General features: G+C 34.8%; 1 protein-coding gene across 2 annotated transcripts in view; it reads left to right on the forward strand.

Moving 5' to 3' along the window:
• Positions 1-13500: 13500 nt before the first annotated feature.
• Positions 13501-16074, forward strand: part of LOC102531822 (organic anion transporter 7) — a 28024-nt gene continuing 25450 nt past the window's right edge. Inside the window, exons 1-2 of one of the 2 annotated variants that reach the window (XM_006214818.4) lie at positions 13501-13938; positions 14625-14728. In XM_006214818.4, the coding sequence (XP_006214880.1) occupies positions 13537-13938; positions 14625-14728 (506 nt within the window). In that variant the 5' untranslated portion in view covers positions 13501-13536. The remainder of the gene's footprint in view (positions 13939-14624; positions 14729-16074) is intronic. The other variant, XM_072970154.1, reaches the window with a different exon arrangement.

Here is a 16074-nt window from a genome sequence, read left to right on the forward strand (position 1 = left end):
CTGAATAGTGTCATTCAAAGTGAAGTGGGCCAGAAAGAGAAAGAAAAATGCCATATGACATCATTTGTATGAAGAATCAAAATAATAATAACACTAATAATAAGGACACAAATGAACTAATTATTATTTTGATTTCTTAAGTATGTGTAAGCACATTTGACTGTCCTTTATGATTGGATTACTGCATTCTGTTGATTCTAATTTTGTACTTGGCTTTATTCCTTTGATAACTATGTAAGCTTAAAAAGCTAAAGATCTAATCTGTTCTTAGAAACAATAATTAGTATATATATGAAAATTTAAAAAAAGTCAAACATGCTATAAAGCTGCTAAAAGCAAATGACATTATATTAAGATTTTTATTCAGTTCTTTTAAAAACATTTTTAATTGAGTTATAGTCATTTTTTTTTCAGCAAATACTTGTTGAGCATTTCTAACGTAAAATGGATTTGGCCTGTCCCTGTGGATCTTGAGATTTAATGAGACAAAAAGCATACAATCAGAAGTGTCAGGTAGTCCTCAAATGCAGTTTGGATATCACATTGTGCTTTTCTAAGAGTCCATGTGATTTTAACTTGTAGGCTCAACACTCTGTAAGTTGACAGAATTCCAGAATTATTTTCGGTGCATATACCTCAAAATATTTCCACCAGAGGTATCAAGCTTCCAGCATTTTTATACAAAGCCAAAATTACGGGTTAGAGAACAGAGAGGGGTTTCTCACTTTTCTGTTAAAAAATATTAGTAGTTCTCTGGAAAAGTACCCTTGGTCCATGTTCACTTTGCAGTTCAACAACTCTTTGCCTTTCCCAATAGATTTTTGTCAAATATATTGAGATAAGCATCTGATTTTATGTGTTTAGTCTAAGTGGTGAATTACAGATATATTTTAAACATTTTCTTTGAGTTATAGTCATTTTACAATGTTGTGTCAAATTCCAGTGTAAAGCACAATTTTTTCAGTTATACATGAATATACATACATCCATTGTCACATTCTCTTTTGCTGTGAGCCACCACAAGATCCTGTATATATTTCCCTGTGCTACACAGTACAATCTTGTTTATCTATTCTACACAGATATATTTTTAAATGTTAAACTAATCTTCCACCAGGCAAACCTACTTGTTCAGGATATAGTAACCTTTTTATTAAAAACATATTGCTTATTTGATTTGCTAAATTTCAGTGAGAAGTTTTCCATATATATTAATGACAGGTACTAGCCTGTAGATTATTTTTCTTCTATCTTCATCTGCTTTTGGTATCAGAATAATGCTGGCCACATAGAATACATTCTGATTAATTTGAAAGTTAAAACTTTAAAGAAAAGCAAGTCATAAAAATGCTATGAGAAAATCCAGACGAACATCAAATTTTCAGAATGTGAAGGGTTTTATAAATGCAAACTAAGTGTTCAAAGATGTAAAAAAAAACAGTGCTTACATTAACACTTAACTATTTCTAAGGAAAACACTTTACTTAGAAATTAATTAGGAAGAATAAACTATAAAAATACCTCTTTTCACTTCTGAGTTGTGGATATTTGGGTAAGTTTTACATTCTTTAAAAGCTTCTCTTAATTTTATTTTTTATTGAAGTGTAGTTGATTTACAGTGATAGTTTCAGGTGTACAGAAAAGAGATTCAGTTATATGTATACATATATATATTTTTTATTTTCAGACTCTTTTCCATTATAAGTTATTACAAGAAATTGAATATAGTTCTCTACTCTACAGTAGGTCCTTGTGGTTTATCTGTTTTATATGTAGTCATGTGTATCTGTAAATCCCAAACTTTTAATTTATCTGTACTTCTCCCTTTTCCCTTTGTTAACCATAGTTTGTTTTCTATGTCTGTGAGTATGTTTTTGGCCTGGAAATGGAATTTGTGTAATTTTTCTTTAGATTCCACATGTAAGTGACATCATATAGTATTTGTATTTCTCTATCTGACTTACTCACTTAATACGATAATCTCTAGGTCCATTCATGTTACTGCAAAAAGCATTATTTCATTCATTTTTTCTGGCTGAGTAATATTCCATTATGTTTACATATCACTTCTTTTTTTTTAACATTTTTTATTGATTTATAATCACTTTACAATGTTGTGTCAAATTCCAGTGTTCAGCACAATTTTTCAGTCATTCATGGACATATACACACTCATTGTCACATTTTTTCTCTGTGAGTTATCATAACATTTTGTGTATATTTCCCTGTGCTATACAGTGTAATCTTGTTTATCTAGTCTACAATTTTGAAATCCCAGTCTATCCCTTCCCACCCTCCACCCCCCTGGCAACCACAAGTCTGTATTCTCTGTCTATGAGTCTATTTCTGTCCTGTATTTATGCTTTGTTTTTGTCTGTTTGTTTGTTTGTTTGCTTTTGTTTTTGTTTTTTAGTTTCCACATATGAGCGATCTCATATGGCATTTTTCTTTCTCTTTCTGGCTTACTTCACTTAGAATGACATTCGCCAGGAGCATCCATGTTGCTGCAAATGGCTTTATGTTGTCGGTTTTTATGGCTGAGTAGTATTCCATTGTATAAATATACCACTTCTTCTTTATCCAGTCATCTGTTGATGGACATTTAGGCTGTTTCCATGTCTTGGCTATTGTAAATAGTGCTGCTATGAACATTGGGGTGCAGGTGTCATCCTGAAGTAGGGTTCCTTCTGGATATATGCCCAGAAGCGGGATTCCTGGCTCATATGGTAAGTCTATTCCTAGTCTTTTGAGGAATCTCCATACTGTTTTCCACAGTGGCTGCACCAAACTGCATTCCCACCAGCAGTGTAGGAGGGTTCCCCTTTCTCCACAGCCTCTCCAGCATTTGTCATTTATGGACTTTTGAATGATGGCTATTCTGACAGGTGTGAGGTGATACCTCATTGCAGTTTTGATTTACATTTCTCTGATAATTAGTGATTTTGAGCATTTTTTCATGTGCCTATTGATCATTTGTATGTCTTCCTTGGAGAATTGGTCTTCTGTCCATTTTTGGATTGGGTTGTTTGGTTGTTTCTTATTAAGTCGTATGAGCTGCTTATATATTCTGGAGATCAAGCCTTTGTCGATTTCATTTGCAAAAATTTTCTCCCATTCCATACGTTGAAGAATGGTTTTAATATAACCTTAGTAGAGGATTTCTAGAGAAAACCATGCTGAAGCTGATACTTAAATGATATATGTGAGTAAATGTGGTAAATGAAGCCAGAGAGTGTGTTCACTGAGGGGATGCAGTGAGTGAACACTGAGAGGTTGTAAGATGCTGTGAAGCTCCTTTGTGCTGGTTTCCTTCTCTTCCAATGGGACCTAGTCTGTGATTATCAGTCACTGAAACCAGTGATTCAGTTCCTATTCATGACTGGAATGCTGGTGAGAGGCTTCATATATGGCCATCTCTCAGACAGGTGAGTGTCTCCAGATCATTGCTGCCCTTTCAGTTTGTAATTAATTTTCTCATAAAGAAGTCTTTATTGAATTCCAGTATACAGTTTATACTCTTGTGGGTTTCCTCAGTTCCCGGGGAGTTATAGATGGAAATGTATAATTAGATTCATTGTGATGAAATAAATAAATGGAAAGATATATCATATTCTTGTATTGGAAGGCTTAATACTGTCAATAAAGCAATACTCCCAAAATTAATTTACAGATTTAACACAATTTCTATATAAATCTTGGCTAGCTTTTTTTTCTTTTGGAAGACATTGACAAGCTGTCATGAATACTCATGTGGAAATTCAAGGACCCAGATTGTCCAAAAAAAAACAGTATTATAAAAGAGCATAAACTTAGACAACTTCCATTTTTCAATTTCAAAGGTTACTGCAAAGCTATAGTATACTGTGGTTCAGGCATAAGGATAAACAGAGATAAAGGAATGACATTCAAAGTACAGATCTTGCACACACAGACTGAAAGTGAAAGGATGGAAAAAGATATTCTATGCTAATGGAAATAAAAAGAAAGCTATAATAGCAATACTTATATAAGACAAAATGTTCTCATTACACACACACACACACACAAATGATACTTATGTAATGTGATGAAGGTTATAACTAACCCTATTGTGACAATCATCCCACAATATATACACATACCAACTCATCACATTGTACAACTTATACTTACACAATTTTATATGTCAATTACATCTCAGTAAAATTAGAAAAATAAAAACATAATATGCTAAGAATAAATAAGTAAAATAGAAAAGAAAAAATCTAAATCAGAAAAGTAAAAGTGAAACTGTATTTGCAGATGACATGGTCATTTATATTGAAACTCTAAAGACATCATTTAAAAAGTTGTTAGAAATAATAAATGAATTCAACAAGTTTGCAAAATACAAAATTGACCTACTTAGGAATAAACTTAATCAAGTAGGTGAAAGACTTGTACACTAAAAACTAAAACACATTGATGAAACAAATTAAAGAAGAAAGGAGAAAACGGATAGACATCTCATGCTCACGGATCAGAAGACTTAATATTGTTCAATTATTCATACTGCCCAAAGCAATCTATAGAATAAATGCTACCCTCATCAAAATCCCAATGGAAATTTTTAAAGAAATAGAAAAAACAATCTTAACATGCATATAGAGCTATAAAAGACCGTGAATTCCCAAAGCAATCTTAAGCAAGAAGAACAAAACTGGAGACATCACACTTCTTGATTTCAAAATATATTATAAAGCTGTAGTATTAAAACAGTATGATACTGGCATAATAACAGATGAATAGACAAATGGAACAGAAGAGAGAGCCTAGAAATAAATCCATGTTTATTTGGTCAACTGATTTTGAACAAGGGTGTCAAGAAAAAAGAGTGGAAAAGAGTAAATATGTATAAATTAAATGCAAATATAAAATTAAGTAATTGTATAAATTTTACAAATAATTAAGTATAAAAGTAAATAATTTTAGTTGACAAATTTCTTTTACTTGTTTTTGTGTCCACAGGATTAAAAAAAAAAGCAAACAGTGCTAATGGCTCCTTTGGGAAGGATAGTTTTGTCAACAAATGGTGTTGGGAAAATTGGATATCCACAAGCAAAAGAATTAAATTAGACTTTTCTTTTATACCACACAAAATTGTCAACTCAAAATAGATTAACAACTTAACCATTAGACCTGAAACTATAAGACTCTGAGAAGAAAACATAGAGGGAAGTTTCTTGAAATTGGTTTTAGCAATGACTTCTTGGCTATGACACTGATAGCACAGACAACAAAAGTAAAAATAGACAAGAAAGGTTACATAAAACTAAAATCTTTTCAACAGCAAAGGATAAAGTTCACAAAATGCAAAGGCAACCTACAAAAGGGAGAAAATGCTTGCAAATAATCTGATAAGGGTTAAATATCCAAAATATATTAGGAACATAAATAACTCAGTAGCAAAATAACAAATAGCTCAGTTTAAAAATGGGCAAAGAATTTGAACAGACATTTCTACAAGGAAGACATAAAAAGGGTCAACACATGTATGAAATGGGCTCAACCTCAATACTATACAATGCAGGTTTATGATACAAATGCCTGAAACTATTTGAGAACCAAAGCTCAGAACATATATGTATATTCTTACAGTCACTGAACTATTAGAACATTAGGGAGATTCTGTAACTAATAGGAAGGAAGAAAGAATGACTCAAAGTAGTGGATTCAGCTGAAGTTCTCCAGTATCATAAATCTCCACTGTATAGTATCTGGCATACTAAAACTGGGTTCTTCCTATCCTTGGAAATTCCATGCCCCAGTGCCCTCCAGATAACAAAGTCATGTTGGTAACTACTGCACATATCTTAGGGTTGCCATCTAGTGAAGAATAAGTAGAATCAAGTGAATCATATTCAATCTCAGAGGAACAGAGGCTGCTTTACTGACCTTGATAACCATCTGAATGAGACTTGAGACCTATTTGAATTTGCCATGAGAAAAGTTCAAACAAGTTACCTCTTTTGAAATTTTCTTTTTCTTTTAATGTAAAACATTTCAATAAGTCAAAACCACATAAAATATTTTTAGATATCTTAACTCTGCCATACACTTATTTTTTGTTTGTCATTTCTCCACATTATTTGATCTTTCATTGATTCGACATCAATCTGTGCTTTATCTTGTGGTGTTAGATTCTAAAAAACAGATCAACTTATGCATGGATTTATTTTCCCCCAAATTATTTTCTGGTTCATTATGTTAACATATTCAATAAATCCTTCTATAGTAAGATTTGGTGAAAATGATCATTCTTGGTCTTAAAGAAATTTTAATTCTATCCCAAAACTTGTTTCATAGGATCACAATTTTACTTTATAAGTTCCAGATTTAGACCATTGTCCAACAACTCTTTTGACAAATGATTTAATGTACTTTTTCTAGAAATTTGTCAGCTTCTCTGTCTCATATTTCACCACTGTAACTTGACTATGCTAGCTATCTGATGCAGCTATTTCCCCTATAATGCAAAAGTAGTTTACCACAAAATCTAACTCCTTAGAGTTGGTGATTTTTAAGAATTTGCTGTTAGAAAATGCATATAATAAATGCATATTACTATAACAACTGAAATTCAATTTAGAACCTTCAGTTGCCAACTCCTTTTATACATACTCTCTGTTTATGCAGAAACCTCAACTCCACATTTCTCTGAACTTAATCAATTTTTTAAAATATTCTTTGGCATTTGACTTCAGTGACACCTTTTAAGTTAAACTTGCCTGTCTATCAGCAAGCACAAGATTTCTCTCTAACTTTGAATATCCAGTCAATTGTGATGGAATCACAGTGGACTAACATGACTTCTGGCTTTTCAGCTGTTATAGACTTATCACAGGGTGACTTAGAATGTCTCACATTTTGTAAGTTCTTAACAGGTATTACTTTTCACATAGCTATCTATTGAAATCACTTTATCATACCCTGAACTAAAAATTATTTTGTCATATGCTTGCCTTTATACTTGCTGGAAAATTCCAGAATCTATAGACAACTTTTTTTATACTCTTCCACTTCTCCCAACCAGGTCAGAAATGAGGGGGAAGGAAAAAACTTTTAATAAAATATAAGGTAGGGAGAGATGTACTGTAACTGGTAAATGGTGATTGAGGAAGAAAATAATTATAACTAAAACATTTTGTTCAACAAATTATTATTTATTTTTATTGTTGATAAAAACTGAGTGCTATTGCCATTAAGGAAAATTGGTGCCACTGTTTTGAAAATAAAATCGTGTCTCAAAATTTCAGCTGAACAGAAAACAGTTGATCATTGAACAACATGGGGTTAATCTGCATATAAATCACCTTTGGCCCTTTGTGGTTCTTTCACACTTGCAGATTCAAACAACCACAGACTATGTAGTACTGTCGTGTTCACTACTGAAAAATGTTTTTATGTAAGTGGACCTACACTGCTCAAACCCGGTTGTTCAAAGGTCAACTAAAAGGTCTTTAGTTCACACATTAATGCTGTTCAAAAATGAATAAATAGAAAATAATTTTGAATAAATAACATAATTTCATTCTAAATTACCTAGTGTGATCCATTATGACCATTCATTATGACCATGTTTCTATTTTTCTTTGCACAGAAGGTTATGTATTCTGGATGATTTTTTAAAAACAAGCATTTTAAATCCTACAAACTGATGTTATATGTCAATTTTTAACATAGTAATATTTTTCTCACTCATCTTTTAAGTATTATTATATTTACATGGCAGAGAAAATGGATTGTTTCTGTACATAAGACTACTTTTGTATAAATGCTATTAAAAGCATTCAAGAGTTTATGTTGTAGGAGACATGTAGTAGAAGTAATAATGAACAATCTAATATTATAAATTCATGAACTATGTATTTGACTTCTTAAACACATACAGTACTAATATTAACCATCTGTAAAAAACTAGTTTTTCAAAATTTTTAATACACAAGAATTTTTTTCTTCCAGTTTTATTGAGATATAACTGACATGCAGCACTGTATAATATAATTGCACTTTTTAGTAAAAAGATTTGGTCTAGGTAGTACCAATAGGGTCATATTTACTTCAATGTCACTGAGCAATCAGTTGCATTCACTCTAAATAAATTGTAAAATTGTCAAACCTGCTATTTGCATTATTGAACAAAATACATTATAGCTGTAAACTCTGAATTTTTGTGGGCTAGTTCCCTATGCTTCTGGAATCAGACCAGAAGAACTGAGGAAAAGACTTCCGGTTTCTGCTCTGATTTGCAAAGAGCATGGAAAATGTCATTTGTGTCCTCACATAAGAAAAAAAAACTACATAAACTGAAAAACAGCTATTCTTAGATTCATCAGAGAACCGAGGTCAAAGGGCACTACTGGGGAGACCGAAACTGACATAGAATCACTGCTCGCCAGGAGCAGAAGCTTAGAAGCAGCTCACTGCTGGAGCCTGTACTTGCAGGAACACTTAGATTGTAATTGAAGAATTATCAGAGTCTCAGCATAGAGTACTTTGAAATGTAGAAGTACTGGGGGTGGGAGGTTCCTGCACATTCATGGAGCACCCCCAGATCGTCATTCTGAAGATCAAAGAAAAATACCTTCTTCCTTTCAACAGGAAGAGACACAAAGTAAACATTTTGAAATATACCCAGAGCCAGAGTATCTGCTCTTGGCTCTATTTTCTGTAACAAAGGCCCAACCTCAAGAGAAACTGTAATACCAAAGCTTAGCTGACATGGAGAAAGGCAATTAGTCAACTCCAGCCCCTTCTAGGCTTTCTATCTCATGTAAAGGGAGCAGAAAAGACAGTGTACTCATCAGAAGATTACAGCATGGGGACTCTGGCCTACCAAAATAAGTAAATAAAGTTGTGATAATAATATGGAATTTTTTTTCTCCCCAGTATCTAATCACCACATAAACAGGGCTCTGGGAAAATGACAGTGGCTTGTAAGGGACAGAACTGCAAGACACAGATTCCATATGAGAAGGAATTTCTAGAGATTCTATATAAGAAGACCCCAAGACAATAGGGGGAGAAATTAAAAAGTGCACTAGAGGAAATTGAAGCTTCTGACACATACATATACAGAAAATATTAAACATAGCATATCTTCCAGGCAGGTAAACATTAAACCTCACACTAAAGATCTGTTTACCTCAAACCGATTACCCAATGCATCAGAGACAAAGAAAACATCAGAGACAGATTCAGATGTGGCATAGATTTGGGGATTATCAGGCCAGGAATTTAAATATCTATGATTAGTTGATCACATGATGGTGGAGTAGAAAGAGACTGGGCTCACCTCCTGTCATGGGAACACCAATGTTACAACTATTTACAAAACACCTATCAATGAAAAAGACCAAAACCTAATGGAAACTAGTTGTCCTTATACAAATAAAGATATAAAGAAAGAAGGAATCACAATGAAATGGGTAGGAGGGGTGGAGTCGGTATCATCAAGACCCACACCCCAGGGTGGGCAACCCACAAATAGGAGGATAATTGCAATTGGAGAGGTTCTCACCAAGGTGTGAGAGGTCTGTGTCCCACGTCAGCTCCCCAGCCCAGGGATCCTGTGCTAGGAAGCTGAACCTCTAGAAAATGTGGCTTTTAATGCCAGTAGGGCTTACTTTCAGGAAACCAAGAGAGCTGTTGAAAATAGAGACTCTACTATTTTTTTAAACACCTTTATTGTGGTATGATTCCTGTACAGTAAACCACACACACTTCAGATGTACAGTTTGATGAATTTTGATGGATGTATACACCAATGAAGCTACCACCGCAATCAAGTTAGCTAACATTTCCATCACTCCCCAAGAGGTGCAAATTTTGAATTCCCAATTTATCCTTTCCCACCCTCTTTACCCCCTGATAACCATAAGTTTGTTCTCTATGTGAGTCTGTTTCTGTTTTGTAGAGTTCATTTGTGTCCTTTTCTTAGATTCCACATATAAGCAGTATCATATGGTATTTTTCTTTCTCTTTCTGGCTTACTTCACTTAGAATGACAATCTCCAGGCCCAACCATGTTGCTGCAAATGGCATTATTTTATTCTTTTTTTATGGCTGAGTATTATTCCATTGTGTATATATTATCTTCTTTATCCAGTCAACTGTCGATGGACATTTGGGTTGTTTCCATGTCTTGGAGATTGTAAATAGTGCTTCTGTGAACATTGGGGTGCATGTATCTTTTTTGAATTAAGGTTCCTCCTGGATATATGCCCAGGAGTGGGATTGCTGGATCATATGGTAAGTTTATTTTTAGTGTTTTATGGAACATCCATACTGTCCTCCATAGTGGCTGCACCAATTTACATTCCCACCAACAGTGTAGAAGAGTTCTTTTTTCTCCACACCCTCTCCAGCATTTATCATTTGTACTTTTTAATGATGGTCATGGGTGTGAGGTGATACCTCATTGTAGTTTTAATTTGCATTTCTCTAACAATTAGTGATGTTGAGCATCTTATCACGTTTGGCCTTCTGGATATCTTCTTTGGAGAGATGTCTATTTAGGTCTTCTGCCATTTTTTGATTAGGTTGCTTTTTTTTTATATTAAGGTGTAGGAGCTGTTTGTATATTTTGGAAATTAGCCCCTTGTCAGTTGCATAATTTGCAAATATTTTCTCTCATTCTGTAGGTTGTCTTTTCATTTTGTTGATGGTATCCTTAGCTGTGCAAAAGCTTTTAAGTTTAATTAGGCCCCATTTGTTTATTTTTGCTTTTATTTCTATTACTCTAGTAACTGGTTTGAAAAAATATTGCTATGATTTATGTCAGAGAGTGCTCTCCCTTGTTTTCTCCTAGGAGTTTTGTGGTTTCTGGTCTTGCATTTAGGTCTTTAATCCATTTTGAGTTTATTTCTTTATATGGTATTAGAGAATGTTCTAATTTCAGTCTTTCACAGGTAGCTGTCCAGTTTTCCCAGCATCACTTGTTGAAGAGACTGTCTTTTCTCCATTGTATATTCTTGCTTCTTTTGTTGTAGATTAATTGACCATAAGTGTGTGGGTTTATCTCTGGACTTTCTCTCCTGTTCTATTGATCTATGTGTCTGTTTTTGTGCCAATACCATACTGTTTGGATTACTGTAACTTTGTGGTATAGTCTGAAGTCAGGGATCATGATTCTCCCAGCTTTGTTCTCCTTTTTCAAGATTGTTTTGGCTACCCTGGGTGTTTTGTGTTTCCATATAAATTTTTAACATTTTTTCTTGTTCCAGCTCTGGAGACGCCACTCTTAAAAGGCACACACAGAATCTCACACGTTCCAGGATCCAGGATAGAAGCAATAATTGAAAGAAGTATGGGTGAGACCTACCTGCTGGTTAGAAAGAAGTCTTTTCAAAGAATAGTGCTGAGATACCTGGATATTCCATCCAATAAATGAATTTTTACCTCTACATCACACCATAAACAAAAATAAACTCAAACTGAATCATAGACCTAAATGTAAAACCCCTAGAAGAGAATATAGGACTAAACCTTCATGATTTTGGAATGTGCAATGATATGGCAACACAGCACAAAAAGAACAAGTGGTAAAAAAGAACTTCGATCAGTTGAACTTTATCGAAGATAAAAAATTGTGCTTCAATAGACACCATCAAGAAAGTGAAAAGATAACCCAAAGAAATGGAGAGAGGGAACTTTTACAAATTGTAGATTTGTTAAGAAACTTGTGGCCAGAATATATAAAGTACTCTTACACCTAAATAATTAACTGACAAAGAACCTAATTTTTCAAATGGGAAAATTAAGTTACTACACTTTCATATAAACATGATATACAAATGACAAAAAAGCACATGAAATTACACTCATTATCACTAATTCTAAGGAAACACAAATCAAAAAATAGTAAGATACACCTTACAAACAACTAGGGTGACTATAATCAAACAATTAGTAAGTGTTGGTGGAATTGTGGAAAACTGGAACTTTCTTGTATTGCTGATGACAAAGAGGAAGTTACAGCCACTATAGAAAATAGTGGGGAGGTTTCTCAATGAGTTAAATGAAGAAATACCATATGTCCAAGCAATTTCTTTCTTATGTGTGCATTCCATCAAATTGAAAACTTATGTTCACACAAATGAGTACAAGAAAAATCACAGAAGCTTTGTTCACAATAGCCAAATGTGGAGACATCCCAAAGTCCATCATTTAATGAATAGATAAGCAAAAATGTAGTATATCCATACAATGAAGAATTATGTAGTTATAAAAAGGAATGAAAGAGTGACATGTGCTACTACGTAGATGAAATTTGAAAACAGTATGTTAAGTCAAAAAACTGAAAGAAGCCAGATACAAAGTAGATCCATGTTTTTTAAGCTCGATTTCTATGAAATCCATAAATTAGGCAAAGTGATAGAGAGAGATGCAGATTAGTGGCTGCTAAAAGCTAGGGGTAAAGTGGGAAGCAGAGAGTGACTCCTGGTGGGTACAGGTTTCTGTTGTAATGAAAATGTTCTGTAATGAGCGAGTAGTGATGGATGCACAACTCTGAATAAAACCCATGTAACTGTATATTTTAAAGGGTGAATTATGTGGTATGTGAATTATACCACAATGAACTTCAAAAGAAGAATTTTTAATCAAAGATTTAGTGCTAACAAAAGTGACAGTTTCCCCATGTTGCTCTTCAGTTCTTCCATAGCACATTGTGCATTTGCCGTATGTAAGTTTTATAATACCGGATTGTAGTTATGTACCTTTTCCTTACTCACCATAGTCTTACACTTAAAAGACCTTGTCTTAACACATTGCTGTACTCCTAGGACAGAAAAGATCATAGCAAATGTTATCTGGATGGATCAATAAGTCAGCAAAAAATAAACTTTATACACTCACCACTGGCTTAGCCCTCTGTCCTCCATCATTACCCACCCTGCCCCTCATTTCAAATAATTTATTTTCAGTGTGAATTCATGGTTTGATTTGACTTGAAGCAGAATGTCATGTACCAAAAGGAAAGGACTGCACTATATTTCACGTGCTTTAACTCAGGACTGTTTTCATTAACACTTTTAATCAAAATTCAGTACTAAACAAGCACAGAACTTACTTCCAGTACTTTTCACAGAAAAATTTAAAGCATTTCATTTTTGAGTCTCACAAATGACATGTTCTGAAAGGAACTGCAAACCATGTAGCAGGTTTATTTTATTTTATTTACAGATGTGGAGATCAAAGTTCAATGCCACTTTGGGGCACTGCTGACGATAAGAATTTTCAAAAAGTAGACCTTTAAACAGTTTTGTCAACTGCTGGAAGCATCTCAGTAGAATATTTCTCTGTGACTTTCAAGAAAATAGTTTTCTATCTGATCCCTAAACAGCTTGGAGAAATAGCTTCCATGGCCTTGTTGTGAGACGGGGCCCATTGAGTTAACGCTGGGATCAGGATCAATACACACCTAGTGTGTGACATAGTGAAAGGAAACTTTTTCTGTCTTTGAACTTCTCTCAGTAGTCATTTTGCCTCCCCTTGGGGATCACCTGCTCAGCCTCGATGGCCTTTCAGGAGCTCCTGGATCAAGTTGGAGGCCTGGGGAGATTCCAGATCCTTCAGATGGTTTTCCTTTGTATCTCCAGCCTCATAGTGTACCCTCATATACTACTGGAGAACTTCACTGCAGCCGTCCCTGGTCATCGCTGCTGGGTCCACATCCTCGACAATGACACTGACTCTGCTAATGGCACCGGGACCCTCAGCGAAGATGCCCTCCTGAGAATCTCCATCCCACTGGACTCAAACCTGAGGCCAGAGAACTGTCATCGCTTCCACCACCCCCAGTGGCAGCTCCTTCACCTGAACGGGACTTTCCCCAACATGACTGAGCTAGACACTGAGCCCTGTGTGGATGGCTGGGTGTATGACCGAAGCTCCTTCTCCTCCACCATCGTGACTGAGGTAAGAGGCTCCATTTACCTTTTGAAAGTACATGGTCCGGGAGTTTAGAGACAACACAGTACTGAACATACTTCTAGCCTTTAGTTACTGTTAAGTGCTCATTTTTCATTCTTTCAGCAAATATTAATTATCTCTTTATTGAATGCCAGACACCTATATATTTAACAAGTCCAATGAACTCAAAAGTAGATGTGACCTAGCTATGATATGGCTTTGATTATTAGGAAGACCAAAGGTTAAGCAAATAATTAATGAGATGTATTAAAAAGGTCAGTAATGCTCATCTTTGCTTGAAAATTAGAAATATCAGGGATATTGATCAAAATCTCTAAGCACTGTACCCCAGAGCAGTCATATGAGATGATCTGTGGTGAAATTTGACACCATTAAATGTTTAAAGCTCTTCAAATGACTGTATTCTGTGGCCAAGGTTGAGGACCCACTTAGTATGGAATGAAACAAGGAATTAATATAACTAATAGGTTTAGAGGAGGCTTCCTAAAGGAAGTTATGTTTAAGCTGAGACATGAATAATAAAAGTCAGCTAATATAAATAAAAGAAAGCTGGAGAGGAAGAAAGGGCTGATTTAAAGAAACTTATAAATCATTTAAGCTGTTTCAATCAGGTTTCCACTGAGGGGTTATAAGTCATGGAGCTCTCCTTTGCTGGTTTCCTTCTCTTCCAGTGGGACCTGGTATGTGAATCTCAGTCACTAAAATCATTGGCAAAATTCTTATTCATGGCTGGAATGCTGGTGGGAAGCATCATATATGGTCATTTATCAGACAGGTGAGTGTCTCTAGATCACAGATCTCTTCACTCTGGAGTATTTTCCTGAACTCATGAATCATTCCTCCATTAAGAAACATTTATCGCAAATTAAACTGTCCTGGGTCTTCCTTGGTCCCCAGGGATCTAGAAACATAAACAAATGGAGAGTTACAGTCAGTGTGGTGAGTGCTATTTTGTCAGCTGTGGGAGCACTGTATCTAGGCTACAGAAACAACATCTCCATCAGACATGGGGGCATTCCAGGACAAGGTTTAGAGCAGAGAGGTGCCACAACACGTGGTTTATGAAGTTGAGGAAGAATTACCTATGGGAACAGAGAGGAAGATGTTTCATGTCATGAGATTCAACCTGTTTGATGACACAGATATAGAAGACATTGTTGCAGGCCTTGGCCAGGGGGCCATTTTCAGCCCCTCCTGGACCCTTTGACCTGAATGCGTGTGGATTTTCATGGTCATCATGTCATTATTTCTCAAGCATGATGGGCAGACATTCTCATGAAACCCATAGTATACATAGCAATGTGTCTTGGTGGTGTATAGAAAAATTATTCCAGTAACCTTGATTTTTATTTTTGCAAAAACAGCACTTTAAAGGGAAAATTTTCAACCATGTAAGGTAATTAATCTAATGACAACTGCTGTCACCAATTGTGGTATTAGATATTGGAGTATCCTGTGCCTGACAGTACCACTTCTGAATTAGACAGCCAACCATTGCCACCATCCAAGCCTGTCTCTTCTAAAGGGCATGGGGAATTAAGATACCCCTTACCTTCTATTAGCATAATGTCATTTGTTAGCTCAGCTGAAAACTGTGAATTATGAATGTATGGCAGTTATATATACCTTATAAAAATGTTCAGAGTTGGAGTGTTCATTTCTAACAGTTCTGTAACACAGAACTACCCACCTTGAAGAAATACAAATAAAACAATTATACATCTATGCTGATTGATTTTTGAGAAGGGTTCTAAGACAATTCAATGGGTTAAATATGGCCCCTATTTAACAGACAGTGCCATGACAATTGGATATCCACATGCAAGAGAATGTGAATAAACCTAAAACCATAACAAATATTAATACAAAATGGAATAGTGTCTTAAATACAAGGGCTAAAACCACCAAACTCTTAGAAGAAACAAGGGCAAACCTACTTGATTTTAGGTTTGGCAATGTATTCTTAAATATATCACTAAAAGCCTGAGTAGCAAAAGAAAATATAGATAGACTGGACTTCATCAAAATTTAAAACTTTTGCACATCAAAGGACATTATCAAGAAAGTGAAAGGATAACTTATGTAATGTGAGGAAAATATTTGTAAATCATATTTAAGGAA

Source organism: Vicugna pacos, chromosome 10, assembly GCF_048564905.1.
Source record: "Vicugna pacos chromosome 10, VicPac4, whole genome shotgun sequence".
Classification (NCBI taxonomy): Eukaryota; Metazoa; Chordata; class Mammalia; order Artiodactyla; family Camelidae; genus Vicugna; species Vicugna pacos.